The 14,999-nt window shown below is 56.8% G+C and overlaps 1 protein-coding gene across 5 annotated transcripts; it reads right to left on the reverse strand.

Annotated features, from left to right (window-relative positions):
- Window positions 1-8,562: 8,562 nt before the first annotated feature.
- Window positions 8,563-14,862, reverse strand: GMPPA (GDP-mannose pyrophosphorylase A). 5 transcript variants are annotated; one of them, XM_074298649.1, is made up of 13 exons: window positions 14,733-14,862; window positions 14,225-14,286; window positions 13,977-14,074; window positions 12,820-12,923; window positions 12,427-12,613; window positions 12,192-12,251; window positions 11,783-11,913; window positions 10,672-10,806; window positions 10,448-10,545; window positions 10,238-10,284; window positions 10,007-10,099; window positions 9,163-9,331; window positions 8,563-8,855 (listed from the first exon to the last, which is right to left on the reverse strand). In XM_074298649.1, exons 2-13 carry the CDS (start codon window positions 14,262-14,264, stop codon window positions 8,755-8,757), a joined length of 1,263 nt encoding a protein of 420 aa, XP_074154750.1. In that variant the 5' UTR covers window positions 14,265-14,286; window positions 14,733-14,862; the 3' UTR covers window positions 8,563-8,754. The 5 variants fall into 5 exon arrangements, with proteins under 5 accessions (XP_074154750.1, XP_074154752.1, XP_074154749.1 ...); XM_074298651.1 differs by having other exon boundaries at window positions 14,620-14,780; XM_074298648.1 differs by having other exon boundaries at window positions 14,624-14,775.
- Between the last annotated feature and the right edge of the window lie 137 nt (window positions 14,863-14,999).

Raw genomic sequence — 14,999 nt, forward strand, 5'->3', positions numbered from 1 at the left:
AAAGATGCGGATGCTTTTTCAGGACTGGGGCGGGGGAGGGGAGGGTGCTGCCTTCCCAACGGTGGAGCACTAAGGGACAACCACCGCATCTAAAAAAAATCATCAGTGCCAGGCTGGGGGAGGGAGGCCGCTTGTGAGATGGCCAGGCTCAGAGAGGCGCCGTGGCCCAGAGCCTGGCAGGGGAACACCCTGGGATGGGCTGGCTCTCCGGCTGTGGGGTGAGGGAGACACGCGGGGAGTTGCGGCCGGGGAGAAGCAAGTGGGCTGGCCTGGGAGCATTATTAGCACGTGCCCTCTGGGGACGGGGTGGCCAGAGGAACGGGGTGCGCTTTTTGGGGAGGGGATGTCGGGAGTGGGTAAGGCAGAACAGTGTGTGGGAGCAAGTGCCTTCTGAGGGGAGGGAGCGCGTGTCCCGGGGGAAAGGGGGGGGGCTGATTAATCGGAGCGCTAATGAGCAGCAGGGAGAGGAAGCTCGGAGGGGCGGGGGGGAGGCCGCTCCATCGATCCAGCGCCGCGGAACCAGCAGCAGAAAAAAAAAAAGTGCGAAGGGAATCGATCTGAGGGAAACGGCAGCTGCTGGGGATTAGAGCCCAAAGCCCGCCTGCCACCGCCCCCCTCCCTCCTCCCATGCACCAGGCCTGCCCATCTACACTCGCCCGGGCACTCCGGGGGCGGGGGCATTCCACCCCGGCTTTAGCCCTACCGGGAGAGAGGAGAATGTCTCCCCGGGGGTCCCTGTCGGAGAAATGGTCCGTGTTCCAAGCCAGCTCGGTTCCAGCCCTGGCTGGCGGCTCTCCTGCCCTCCTCGAGGCGTCAGGCCCTCCCCGAGCGTACTCTCAACCCCCCGACCCCGACTCCCGGTCAAACGTGCCCCGCCCGATCGTTTAGGGAGGGAGGCGAGGGCCCAAAGAGCTGATGTACAGCAGTGTTCCCAGGGGGAAGCTGGGGACCCGGATGCCTGGCTCCCTAAAATGATCTTCTTATAGGATCCCTATCCTCGAGATCCACGGGCTCCAACTTCCAAGTGAAAGCTGACTGTGGGCTTTTGAGAGGAGGAGTCCGTCCTGGGGGACTTCCGAGAGCTGGAAGGGATGTGCTGTGGAAAATGCAAATGTTGCTAAGGTGACCGAATGATGGGGCGTCCTTCCCTTTTTTTTCTTTCCTCCTGCCCCCAGCAATGCCCCGACTTTCTCTAGTCCTAAACTCCCCCTCTTTTCCAGTCCCCAGTCCATGCTTCCCCTCCCTTCTACCCCACCCCCCACCATCCTCCTCTACCCTTTTCTCTCCTTCTCCTCCCCTTTCTCCCAGTATTGATTTTTCTTTACTGGGTTTTTTTAAAGGTGATTTAATTGCTTTTTTAAGGTTACTTCAGTCTGGGTCTTTGCCAAGGAAATGAGGGGCCTGGCCACCTCTCCCCGTTCTCAAGCTCAAACTCCCAGTCTCCCATATGTAAATTGCCAATTATCCATATGCCCTTAACTCGGCCCCCAGATTTCCAGTCTTTCCAAAACCTCAGGTCCTCTCTTTCCTCTTCCCACAGGCATGCATAGTAAATCCCATGTCACCCCTCCTTTTCCCCCCAAGGGGGGGAAAGCAGGAAAAGCTTCTATCTCAGACACAATGTGGCTGTGAAATTCCACATGCAGATGGGAAAGAGGGGTAACCGCGTTTGAAAAGGGGGTTTGTGGTGGAGACCTTGACACCAGCAAGGGACAGCTCCCAGATCTTAAAACACAAAGCAATTGTGAACAGTTCCTGTCCACCCCTCAACAACCTCTGCACCACCAATCATGTTCCCATCACCTGTCTCCACAGAAATGGCCCCATATCCTCAACCCCCCATCCCTTTTGTTTATTTACCTCATTTGCCACCACACCCTGCTGCTGCTCTAAAAGCACCCTCCCCAAGCCCCCGTCTTCTTAATTCTTCATCCCTGATCGCTCCCCATTTCCCCCTGTAGCCCCCCATTCCCATTCTCCCCCCTCTCTCCGCTTCCCTGCCTCCTCTCTGCTCTCTCCCTGCCCGGCTGCAGTTGGGTGATAATCTCCCTCATTTAGCCTCCCGGCTGCTTCCCCGGCTCATTGCCCAGCCGGTCCCTGGGGCCCAGCCCAGATTCCTCCCCCTCCCCAATCCCTATAGCCCATTCCCCCCCCCCAACAATCCTTTTTTTGCTTCCCCCACAGTAATGCAGACTTGCACACACACACACACACACACACACACACACACACACACACACACACACACACACCATCTCAGGAGACCTCTTTAAGGGGTATCAAGGTCAGCTAGAACTGATCGGGGCTTGGACTAGGTTATGAAGGTAGGGGCATCTTAAAGACCCGGGCCCTATATGATGGGAGCATCTCCTGAAAGACAATCTGGACTACGGCTGGGAGTTAACATCAAGCCCAGAGGGTACATCTCCCAGTCCTCTTCTGGTCCCTTGTGGAAGCTGGCAGACATTCCAGTCCTCCTCCCTTTACCCCACCTCAGAGCCGGCCCCCCAGAGATGATGGACTGGGCTTTGAGACAGTGATTAAAGGAAAATAGAAGGTGGACTGGAGAGGGAGAGATTAGAGGAGGGACATCTGCACAGCTCGGCTGGGTGACAGCACTGGGAGCATCAGAATGGGTGGGGAGAAGGGGAGGAATGGACAGAGAAATGCAGGTTTGGGGGTCAGGCAGGCAGGTAGGCTAGCACAGCTGGGATGGGGTCCATTTGAAAACCTGTGGTTCAGTTCTGGCAAGCTGCCTGAAAGGAAGACCCTGTGACCTGGGAAACAGCTGCAAAGAGCTATATACAATCCCCCTGAGCCACGTCAATCCCTTACAACTGCCCCCCCCACATACACACAGATACACCCCACCAACCCTCACAGGGAAACGCGGGGCTCCTCCCTGGAGCCGTCTCCCCCCTCCCAAGCACAGGACAAGGAGCTTCCACCAATCGCCAGAATTTATGTGGTATTCTCCCCCCCCCCCCACTACCTTATCTCTCCACCACCCCCAGCCCTTCCTTAGCACTATAACCCCCCTCCCCAGCCCCCTGATGTGACAAAATGGGCCTCTACCCCTGATTTGTGTGTGTGCTTTCCCGCATTTAAGGCCAGAACAATCGCCCCCCTCCCGGCGCCCCCCCCTCAGAAAAATAACTCCCGAAAACCCCCTTCACTGCAGGGCTTCATTTGTCTCTCCCTTCTTCAGGCCGACTCTTAATTCCTCATCTCCAAGGAATCCCACCCCCTGCACCCCTCCCCCAAGGGCTTCCCTTCCCCACGGGCCCGAGTGTTCCCCACTACCTACCCAGGGGGGAGGCGGTGCTGAGCCAGTACCCTGGAGTGGGTAGCGGGTGGGAGGAGATGGGGGGGACATGCAGGGGCCGGGCTGGTGAGCGGGGCTGGCGAGCTCGGCGGTGACAAACGGGCGGTGCGGGGGCCGGGGGGCGGGGGGCGGACGGCGGCTGATTTATCTGGGTTATTTATGCCGCGGACGAGGCAGGAGAAGCGGTTAATGAGAGTCCCGGGGAGGGGGGGCGGGGAGGCCGGGACGTGATCTGAGGCGGTTGAAGAGGGTTAGAGTCCCGGCAGGAGAGCCTCTGTCCCCCAGCCTCCCGCCCCGACATCACCCCCACTTTGCCACTTCCCTCGTTCGGCACAGCCCTACCTCGTCACCCGAACACCCCCATCCCTTACTCTGAACCTTCCACTCTTGCCTCTAACGCCTGCCGTCGCTGTCCCCCCACCCAAGCCCTAGCCACTCCACAGTGACTCAGACTGAAAAGGGCTACAGCCAACACTCCCGGAGTGGGGGAAGGGGACTACAGGCTGAGCTGGGGAGAAGAGCCAGGGCAAGGGGGGGGGGGAAGAAAGACTGCCATAGATGGACAGGGCCAGAACCCAAGGACAACCGTGGGGGGGGGAGAAGGGGGGGAAAGACACCAGGAACAAGACATAGTGTCCAGGGAAAGGGCAGGTGGCAAGAGGTCAGAAATAGAGATGCAGCGTGTGTATACATTGGGGGATATGGAGATCAGAAAGATAGGGTGCAGGAAGGGTCAGGAAGAAATGGGGATGAAGAGGAAGGAAAGGTCAGCTGATCTGGAAGGAGAGATGGGGATTCAAAGGGAGAAAAGCTCACAGAAATGTGGAGGGAGGGATGGGGGACAGAGGCAAGTCTGAGATATGAAGTTGGGGTGCAGAGGAAAAAGGTTGAGAGAGAAGTGCAGATGGGAAGAGTCAGAAATAAGAAAGCAGAGAGAGAGAGAGTGGAGGGACAGATGGGATCCAGACAAACATGGAGCCCAGAAGAAGTGAGAGATGGAGTGAGAGAAAGATAGGGTTCAGAAAGGGGGGGTCAGAAAGAGGAAGAGGTGGAGGGAGAGGGGAAGCTGCAGAGTTAAAACCAAAGGTATGAGATAGAAGAAGAGATGAGGTGCTGAGGAGTCTGACAGATGGATGGAAGTGAAGAGGGGGAGAAGTCAAAGAGAGATGGGGTCCGGAGGATGGTGAAATCCAGGGGTGACAAAGGAAAAGAGTGTCAGAGGTGGTGGGAAATAGAGAGAGAAAAGAGGTGAGGTCAGGGAGCAAAGGGAGTCAAAGAAATCTGAAAAAAAGAGAAGGATAGAGGTGGGGGGAGGAGGGAGATGGAGAAGGAGGGGGAGAGGGCTTTGCAGCAGTGAAAGCTGCTGGGAGAAGATAAGGCAGCAAAGCAGCAGGAGGGATTAAAGCTCTAAGGGGCAGGAGAGCAAAGGGAGGGGAGAAGAAGGGAGGGGAAAGGATAAAGGAAAGGAGGGAGAAAAAAGGAGAGGGATGGAAAAGGAAATGGTGAAGATCTGGAAGGGAAAATGGGGGGGAGGGAGGTGGGTCTTGATTTAATCTGTGTGTGTGTGTGTGTGTGTGTGTGTGTGTGTGTGTGTGTGTGTAGGGAAGGAGAGAGGAGGAGGTCAGGGGTGGGGAAAAGAAAAGACAGGGCCAGATGCTTGGGGTTAGACAATTAATGTGGAGGTTTGGGGGGAATGGAATAGGGAACCTGTCAGAGTAAGGGGGGAAGGGAGAGCCTCTCCAAAATAAGTAACAGACCTTGGATAATTCCCTCTTCCAGCCTCCCAGGGCAGCCTCAGCCTAAACAGAGCAGAGCCCCAAGATAGATGGATGAACAGGACCTCCAGAAAAGGGAACCACAAGGAAGGGGGGAGCAGGGCAGTGAAGAGGGAGGCAGTTGGAAGCTCCGAGCCCAGAACTGTTTCATACTCCAGAGAGCAGCTATTCCTCTGGAAGAAGGATAACAACCTCCATTGCTGAGGGGCAGGTGCTTAACCTTAGGGGACACACTAGAAAAGTGAGAGAAGCCTAGGAAATAAGTTAATTCAGGCTCCCATCAATCCCGCCAGAGAGTTATGGGCAGGCACTGGATGAGGCTGGGGGCGGTCTGTGCCTATGGGGGTGTTGCAGTGAGATGGGGGCTCTTTTCCTTGTGGGTCAGGCTGGCCATCCTGTGGCAGGAGGAGGTGTAGGTACAAGTGGCTGTTCCCCTGCTCTCCCTTCCTTCCCCCCCCCCCCCCCCCGGCAGTTTTGGCTCTGAGAGCCAGCCAGGACAACTGCCCTGGGGAGCCCCAGACCAGGAGAGGCAAATTCTAGGGACAGGGCATCTTCAGCTCCCTGAGGGCCCAGATCCTGGGAGAAGCAGAGGGGGGAAAGAGGGTGCTGAAGGAGGGAGCAGACTATCGAGGGAAGCAGGGAGTGGGAGAGAACAATGAAGGTGTGTGAGCCTGTCAGGGTAATTGTGTGTTTTTGTCAGTTTTCACTTCTGTGTCTATCAGTACATGGTGTTTGTGTGTCTGTCAGATGGTGTATCTGTGTTTCATAGTGCGTCTGTATCATATTGTGATTCTGGGCGTCTCTGTCTTGGGGAGAAACTAAAAGGGAAGGGATGTCCCCTGGAACTGTCCCTCCCCAGCCTCCTCCCTCCTTTTGGGAAGGGGGTGCTTCTGGGTGCATCCAGCTGTGTTCAGTGCTGATGTGGCAGATGTGGAGGAGCGCCCAGCTGTGCCAGCTTCCATGGGGTGGGGGAAGGGGGGGGCTGCAATCTGCTCCCTGGCTAATGGCTGCTAAGTGCTTGGGGGAGGGAAAGGGGGAAGGGAACTCGGATCCTGGCTCTGAGTAACTTAGTTGTTCAGTTAGCAGGATCCCAGAAGTCTCAGGCCAGGCTCTGCTCCCTTCCCATCCCTTGGCTTTCATTCTCGTCTCCATGGCCTTCATCTTTGGCCCGGCTCCTTATATGTCCCACCTTTTGGGTTGTCTATGGCCCAGAATGGCAATTTCTGGTCCCGTTCCAGTCCAAATCTATCTGGAATTCCCGTCCTACCTCTTCTCCATGTGTCATCACCCTATCCCTCTCTTCTGCACTGGTACTCTCCCCCTCTCCGATTTCACAGAATAATCTTTTTATGGAAAAAGGAGAAAAGCTCTAATAGCAAGATCGTTTTCCTCCCCCGCATCCCTCTCCCCTCCTCCACCCCTCATCAATCTACCCATCCCCTTCTTCCAATCCTGTTCTCAGTATCTTCTGTTCCCCATCTCTACACTCTCCATCACTCACCCACTCCCTCCTATTTTATAGCCTAGTAAATTCCCCTCACCCCAGCATCCCTCTTTCCTGGAGTTCATTTCAACCCAGGATAGAAGCAAGAGGGAATCTGGGTCCCAGAAAAGGATCTTTCTTCTCGGTTCTCTCCTTATGTCTTCCTATAAAACATAGTCTCTCTCTGTCCTCTGTTCCGTGCCTTGTTCTTCAATTTAAGTTCCTGTCTTTCCCCCACAGGAATATAATGCCCCGACTCCCATCCTAAAGTGAGAGAACTAATATGATGAAAACATTTGAGGTTCTCTCCCATTCCCATTCCTTTCCTTCAGCCCCTCCCCACCCGACACATACACAAATCCAGACCCTCTCTCCCCCTCCCCCCATGAGTGGTGTGTGTGTGTGTGTGTGTGTGTTTGTGTGTGTGTTGGGGGCTGAGAGGGGGTTGTCCCGGAGGCCAGGGCCTGACACAGACTTATTGGATTTCACGGTGTTTTGCTGAGAAAATAATTAAATTATCATATTTATGATGGAGCTGCCATGGCCTCTACCAGTCACACAGAACAGCAGGGTCAGGAGGGGAGGCAAGACCCCAGTTCCATGGACTGCACCCCCCCCAACTCCCTCCATTCATGGGGACGGGTGCTGCACCTGAGAGGAAATTCAAAGGCCAAGCTGAAAGCTATAGTTCCACTTCCAAGAGAGAGGGAAATCCTAGGTTTTGGAGGGAAAAGGAGATAAAGATGGGGACAGAAAGGTAGAAACAGTGATAGGGAAAGCAGCTGAAATTTCCAGTTCTCCCTTTAGATGTGGCCTCCAGGGGTTAAGGGCCAAGGAAACAGTTTCCACTCACCCCAGCAGCCTAACTTCTATGAACCCCCAACCTGCCATTTGCCTGATGTCCAGAGCTTCACATGCGTCCCTCTAGATGGCCTACAGTCTTTGAGCCTGCCCCACCCCACCCGGAGTCTAGCCCTAGGCTCCATCTCGGTAACCCTCCCCACTAACACACAATCTCCTGCTGCTGGTACCCCTCCTCCTCCCCACTCCCTACCCCCCCATTCTCTTCGGGTAATTAGATTCCTCTCAATTAGCAGATTACGATCATTACCAGCTCATCTGGCAACTAAGCTCCGCACCCACAGCTGGGGGAAGGGGGAGAAGGGGGAGCACATGGGGGTCACAGGCACAGAGGGTGGGGACAAAGTTGTTTTTTTTCCCCCTGAGTTCATATCCCCAGTGTGGGGAGATGAAGGTCTCAAGTGTCAGAGCAGGGAAGGGGGTGATGACCAAAGCCAACCACGATGGTTGCTGGAATTTGGGTGACTGCCTTCCTTGCCCCCACCCCTATTAAAAGCACCTCCCCCTGGGAGCCATCCAGCTATGGCAGCATCTCCCACCCTGAGCCCAAGAAGCAGAAGACGGGGACACAGAGAAATGGAGATAGAAAGAAAGCTCTCTCCTCTGCTAACAGTGCAACTTGGGTAGCAGATGGAGCTAGCAAAGCGGAGCAGGCTGGGGGCTGGAGCGGAGCTCAAACCAAGGGGGAACCTGTCCATAACTCCCTAGTCCAGGACTCCCTCTCCTGATCCCAGCTTTCCCCAGTACTGACCAACCAACTACAGGCTTCACGCTACCCTCGGTAATCAGTGCCCCCTGCTCCTAAGACAGACGCAGGGAAGCGAGGAGACAGAGCCACAGCGCTGTGGAGAGGGTACCAATGGGGGGCCTGAGTGTGGGTGGTTTACTGGGTGAAGTTTTTTGGGGGAAGACAGAATGGGATATGAGGCAAATGTGTGTCTCCCTCCTGAGTAGCAGAAGAGGATGAAGGGGGGGGAGATTTACCACGAATCCAGATTCATTATTCATGAGCCTGCAGCCCAGAGACTCCAATTTAAATGCTAATGTGGGGGTGGGGTGGGGGGGGCCCTGACTCAGCTGCCCCCCTCACTCCAGTCATAGGCGGGAGACAGTCCTGGTTCCAAGGTTCATCAGGGTTTATTGGGAGATAGAAAGGGAGGAGTGCCCTGGCCACCCACATATCGCCCACACCCCCAGAGTACCAGTCAGTTGAAGGTTCAACTCAACTGACTCCTTCCTGTCCAGAGACAGGAGCCAACCGAGCAGCAGGGCTCCCAGGGGAGGGGGCTAACCTCCCCAAGTCCCCCATTTCAGAGGATGATCTGGTTGGTGAAACTCCGGCTCAGCTCCTTGTGTGGCAATACAATGGAATTCAAGATCAGCACCTCAGCAGGAATCCTAACCCGGCAGCCTGCAGAGTGAGTAGAAGGGGGACCAGAAGATGTCATGGAAGGGAGGGAGGAGGCGTTAGAGTGAAAGGCAGGGACCATGAGCACCTGGAAACGACCCATCACAAAGAGCCCTGTTCCACTGCTCATATGAACAATAGGAGTACCAGCTTGGACAGAGTGGGCAATACAGCTTTGTGGAATGAAATGGCCTAGTAGGGAGCCACCATTAAGTTAGTTCTCCCCCCAGTACAGGATGAGTGGCCCCTACGATAATGGCAGCTTCCTGTCCCAGGGACACCTCCCCCCTCCTTGCCCTGCTCCCCGTACCCAGAATGGTGATGGCTGGAAGCAACTTCCCATCCCGGAAAAGGCTTTCACTGTCCATTCGGGCCCGAGGGTCATTGGGATTGGGATCGTTGGGTGTGCCCTCCACTCGGGCCCATCGTCCCACTGTGCTCCCCCAGCCTACGATACTGTGCAGGACACAGGTGTGCTCCTGTGGGAAGCGGGGGACAGTGAGGTCAGCCCTCAAAGGCCTTCCTGGCCTTCCCTGTCCCCCTCCCCTCCCTTTCCTCCTTCCCCCGTGCCAGGCCACAGCACGGCTCACTGGTGCCGCCTATGGCGATTTCTGCCCACTGCTATCACCCAACTGAGTCTGAAAGAGAAATCACAAGCACTCTCCTCCTTCTCTGAAAACAGCAGGCAAGGGTTCGGTACAAAGTATAGGAGAACATGCTCAAGAGGGCTTTCAATAAGGGCAAATCCTGAGCTCCATGCCAGCAGCAAGGTGCCCTCTATCCAGCCTGGTCCTCAAGCTCCAGGGAGCTCAGCAGAAGTCTGAGTCAGGAAAACCTGAGTTTAGCTCGGGCCTTAGGTACAGCTCTGTGTCAGTGAGCCTGGCAAACCACTTAACACTCCCATCTGTGAAATGGGGATAACAACAGGACCCTATCCACAAGGTTGCTGTGAGGATCAAAGGCACCACTGCATGGGAAGGGCTGGCCAATGATACATGAATGGCAGCCCCGGTGAGCAGTAAGCTCTAGTCCTGACCCTGGTCCCTCTGGGACACCAGCCCGTCCACTCTCCTCTCTCTGCCCCAGGGAACATGGGATTTCTGAGCGTCCTACTTCTGGACTCACTTCTCACAGCCCCAAGTGCAGCCTCATACCTGCAGAGTAGCTCCGTGGAGGACGATGGACTCTCGGAGTCGAACCCCCTCCCCTATGGTCACACCTTCCCCGATGGAGACATTAGGACCAAGCTACAGAGAGAACACAAGGTTAAGAGCTGGAGGTTCTTGTACAATCACTTAATTTTACAAATGAAGAAACTGAGACCCAGAGACACTGGGGCTTGTCCAAGTCACCCAGGACTCAGTGCCAGCTACGGTCCCACTCACCACTGCAGAGGAAGCCACCTTCGCCGTTGGGTGAATAAAAACATTTCCTATAAGCAAAAGAGAAAGCCTGGGGCAAAATGTCCCCAATCAGCCCTGAGAAGGAAAAGGGGAGGTACCGAGGAGGGGGTCTCAGAGGTCAAAGGCACCAAAAGCTGCGTCCCAGAGAAGGGACAGATCAGAGAGCTGGCGTCTGAGGGGGAGGGGCGCTACCTCGGATGCAGGGGCCTCCAGGAGCGAGCTTGGCCAGCCGCTCAGGGTGAGTGACTTGGTACCGGTTCAGATAGAGGCGAGAGGCATAAAGGGCAGAACTACGGTGAGAGGGGAGGAGAGGTCAGAACAGACAGCCCTGAGCCCACTCTCCGCCTGGAGCTCTCTCCAGTGGAGTCCCCAATGTACACTCCCAACGGCACCCTCCCACTCTTCACCCTCCGTACCCTGCAGACTTGATTTGACTCCAGATACCATCGGTGAGGTGGACGTAGATCTGGCCCTGGCCAGAGAGGGCTGTGAACACGTCCTGCTCCAGCCGGATGGTCCCTGCCCCAGGCCAGCTACCTGAAGAGCCGTCCCTAAGGGGAATCAAGGAGGCGCCAGGCTCAGGGGATGAGGGCCTCGGTGGCCACAGCTGGGGAAGACCCCACCATACCCCCCCCAGCTCTGAGGGAAACGGTCCGGGTTCTTAGGCTGAGGCCCGGGGGCTTGGTATCATACATCAGGCATGTCAAACACACCTGTGCCCACACAGGGGCTCCTGAGAGCACCCAAATCAAACCAAAATATAGCTGAAAACCAGCAAAATAAATGAAAGCACAACAGAGCATCAGTAATGTTCCTCTGTGGTTTTCTAAGCCGGACGCAGCCATGTTTATCTAGGGTTCAGCGGCCCCCGCTTTTATCTGAATCTGAGGGCGCTGCCCTACAGCGTGTCCCCAGGAATGTATTGGGGATGAGGCAATCACGATGCCCCCCCACTCTCCCCCCACCATCATCACATGCAGCTCCAACCCTGGGGGAGCCTGGAGTGGGAAGGACCAGAGAACCCGGACCCCCCCTTACCTCTGCTCCTCTTTACCTTGTGACCTCACAGGCCCCAAAGCCCTCCTCCACTGCTAGCCCCCCCTGTCCCTTGATTCAGAGACAGACACTCACCCCAGATCAAGGCAGCTGGTGAGGCCAGAAAAAGATGAGGGAGATGGCAGAGACAAAAGACACCAGAAAGAAACAGAAAAGCAAAAGGAGATGGAATGACAAGCCGAGCAGGGAAGAATGGTGAACATGAAGGAATGAGGCAGGAAGCAGGGGCTGGAGATGAGGATGTGAGAGCCCCACACGGGAGAAGGGGGGCCTGGCCCTGGGGTGAGGGCCACGGAACAGAGAGGGATGAGCCCCGGCCTGGCTGGGGGTCGGGGGACAAGAGGGGGGACCCAAAGGCCCAGGGCAGACCCGATGGAGAGGGTGGGTGGGAGGGCGGCGCAGAGAAAGGGAGCAGGAGGCAGGGGGGGGGACCAGGGGGAGGGCTGCCCCAAGGACCCGGACGCGTCTCACAGTTGCCGGTCCTGCTGATTTCGCTGGAAGACGTCACGAAGGGGCTTCAGGGCTTCTGGTGAGAAGAGGTAAATGCCACAGTTGATGATGTCACTCACAAATGTGCTCGGTTTCTCCACATAATGCAAAACCTGAAGGGGATGAGAAAAAAGGAGGAGGGGGCGGGCTTGGAAAGGACGATGACGGCTGCTCTGTCCTGCTGGAAATGAGGCCCAGAAACCGGGGGTTTCACTGTGGGCTAAGTGGTGAGAAGGATCTGCCTGCAAGGGGTTCCTTGACTGTGGGGTGCTCTTGGGGTTAAGTGGGGCAGGCCCAAGAACTCAGACAGATGGAACCAGGGAGGGGGGCCCACCACCAGAACCAAATGCACCCACCTCCCCTGGAGGCGGGGCCCCGGGCCTCTCCTTACCTCGTGAGTTTCTGGGTTCTCCACAATGCAGCCATAGTTAAGGGACTGGGTCCGGTTGGCCTGAGAGACAGAGCCACGTGAGCACATGGGGGGCAGGCCCTGGGCACTGCCCAACAGCGGGAGGGGGCCTCCCTCGAGGGACTTCCCTGGACTCGCTCCTGGTCAGTGACACAAGGCGGAGCTCCCCCCTCTCCCCAGGCCCCTCAGGACAGCTACCAGCCCTTCCATCTCTTACCGTGGTGCCTAGGAGCAAGAAGGGATGAGGCTGCCGTCTGTGGGCTTCTAGCATAGCACCCAAGGGGAAGTCCGAGCAGACATCGGCATTAAGAACGAAGAAGGCTTCAGGACCCCCGGCCAGGATCTGGTCTCGGAAATGATACAGACCACCTCCTGTACCTAGGGGGGCAAATTCCTGCAGGTACCTGAAGCCCGGAAGACCAGACCCCCCGGGTGAGATCTGGTAAGAACCCCCCACTCCCTTGGGCCCACGCCCCCATCCGTCTTGTCCCTGGAGACATCTCCCGCCCGCCCCCGTTCAGACCTAGAAACCCAAGGGCTCTTGCTCTGGGGTGACAAACCCAGGGACGTAAGGGCCCCACTGGGCCAAACCTCCCCCTCCGCCCCACACCTGATGGGAAGGTTGAATTCCTGTTGAGCCGCCTCCAAGAACCGCGTCAGTGCCTCATCTGGTTGGTAGAAACCAATGAGGAGAATTTCCTGCATGCCCTGAACCTTCAAAGGTATACGGGGTAAGGTTAGGAAAGGAAACATCTAGCACTGTAAGGAAAGCCAGGAGGGTTAGGGTGAGGAGGGCGGAGAGGGAAGGCAACAGGCACCTATTAAGTGCCAACTGTATGCCAGGCACTGTGACTTTACAAACATTCTTACTGAATCCACCCCTCCCCCCTCCCTTCCCTCCTTCCTTCCTTTCCTTTTTTTGCTTCTTTCCTTCCTCTCTCCCTCCCTCCCTCCCTTCCTCCATCAATATCTTCCAGTTTACTGGTTACCACTTGAGCTCTCATGGTTGGCCAACAAAAGTCCCAAGGCAAGGGTTTTGGCCAGAAAGCCTGAGAATCTTCCCCTCCAGAGTGGTTTTTAAATAGCTATGAAAGGCCTTCCTTTGCCCCGTTTCTTTCTTACTTGGCCTTAATCACTGGAGGGGTGTTGCTTCAGTCAAACGGAGACCCATTAAATGACTTAGCTTAAAAAAGGCCTCGGTCTCCCCCCACCTCTAGGGCGATTTCTGATCCCTATCAGGCCTCTGAATCCAGAAAGTTCTGGAAGAGGGAGGCCCGTGACCTTGCCAGATCCTCCCTCACTTCAATTCATTTCACTTGCATGACATGGCGTCACCTCCAGCGGTCCTCACACTTTTTAAATAGGGGCTGGTTCCCTGTCCCTCAGACTGTGGGAGGCCGGACTGCAGTAAGAACAAAAGCTCACACGCTGTCTCCGCCCTCAGCCCAGCGGTGCCCCGTAGTTCGAGGACCCCTGCTCCGGACAGACGAGCCGGACGCCCACAACCACCCTGACACTCGTGCTGTGAAGGGCCTGAGAGACATCGTACAATCCCGGGAATTTTTTTTTTTACAATCTCCATTTTACAGCTGAGGAAACCGAGGCAGAGCTGAAGTGACTGGCCCAGAATCACGCAGCGGGTGTCTAGAAGGGAGCCTCCAGGCGCTGCCCCGGAGATGAGGGAGGGTCTCAGAAAAGGCCCGTGGAGAAAAGGGCAGGACCCCCAGCACAGGGGCGCCCCCTCCCGGAGCACCGCCTGGGAATTACCTGGGCACAGGCCTCTATGTGATGCTGGATCATGGGCACTCCAGCCACAGGAAAGAGCGGTTTGGGCACCTCGAAAGACAAAGGCCGGAACCTGGTCCCTGGGTTAGGGAAAGGTCCTTAGGCTCCGCCAGCTGGGCACGGGCCACCCTCCCGGGGCGGGGCCGAGGGTCACGGGGAGCCGTCCCGGCGGGAGGGGGCGGGGCATCCTCGGAGGGGGGGTGGAGAGAGGGCGCAGAGAGGGTCCTCACCCTTCTGGGGCCCTCCAATCAGGATCACCGCTTTGAGCATGATGAAGGGGACCTCCTAGTCCCTGAAAACCCCAAATGGACCCTGTAAGAGCGCTGAAGGCCCCTAGATCTCTCTCTTCCAGACCCTGAACCCCAACGCTGACCCTTCTGGGAGCCCACAAACTCTGACCCCTCCCCCGGCCCATCCCCACGGAAGACCCTGGTACGGGGCCCTGCCTTTCTCCTTCAAACACACCCCTCCAGTCAGTGTAGACTCTGACCAAGCCTCACGATTCCAGGCCCCCCAATCGCCGCAGACCGAAGTCTGACTGACCCCCCAAAAGTCCGACACCCCCCCGAACCCCGACAGGAGCCCGCCCACGCTGCTCTCCCCCAGACGCGCACCCCACAGCCACCTACGCCAACACCCCGCCCCGCGCGGCAGCGGGGAGGGGGCGCGCGGAGGGGGCGTGCACGCGCACGCGCGCCGGGGGAGCACTCCGACTCCCCAGTTCCCGCTGCCCCTCACATAAATCTGTCGCACCGGGATCCCTCGACGGTTCCGAAATCCTTCCGCACACGTGTCCTCTCGGGCTTCGCGAGAACTCCTCGGCGGGGCATGCCGGGAGTTGTAGTTTCAAAGATTTCCCTTCCCTCCCCATAGGAAGTTTCTGAGACCCCTGAGGGGACCGAGCCTTAATAGCTAGGAGGCGGGGATAAACTGAGGGGGCGGGGAGAGAGTCAGGAGAAGGGCGGGGCCTCGCTGAGCTTCTGAAAACCAGAAATTGTAGAATTT

Source organism: Sminthopsis crassicaudata, chromosome 3 (assembly GCF_048593235.1).
Source record: "Sminthopsis crassicaudata isolate SCR6 chromosome 3, ASM4859323v1, whole genome shotgun sequence".
Taxonomy (NCBI): domain Eukaryota; kingdom Metazoa; phylum Chordata; class Mammalia; order Dasyuromorphia; family Dasyuridae; genus Sminthopsis; species Sminthopsis crassicaudata.

Coding starts and splice junctions, on each gene's coding strand:
- GMPPA (XM_074298649.1), bottom strand. CDS start 14,264: ATGCTCAAAGCGGTGATCCTGATTGGAGGGCCCCAGAAGG. Junction 14,075..14,224: donor GATTGGAGGGCCCCAGAAGG/GTGAGGACCCTC, acceptor TCCCTAACCCAG/GGACCAGGTTCCGGCCTTTG. Junction 10,807..11,782: donor AATCAGCAGGACCGGCAACT/GTGAGACGCGTC, acceptor GATTCCCCTTAG/GGACGGCTCTTCAGGTAGCT.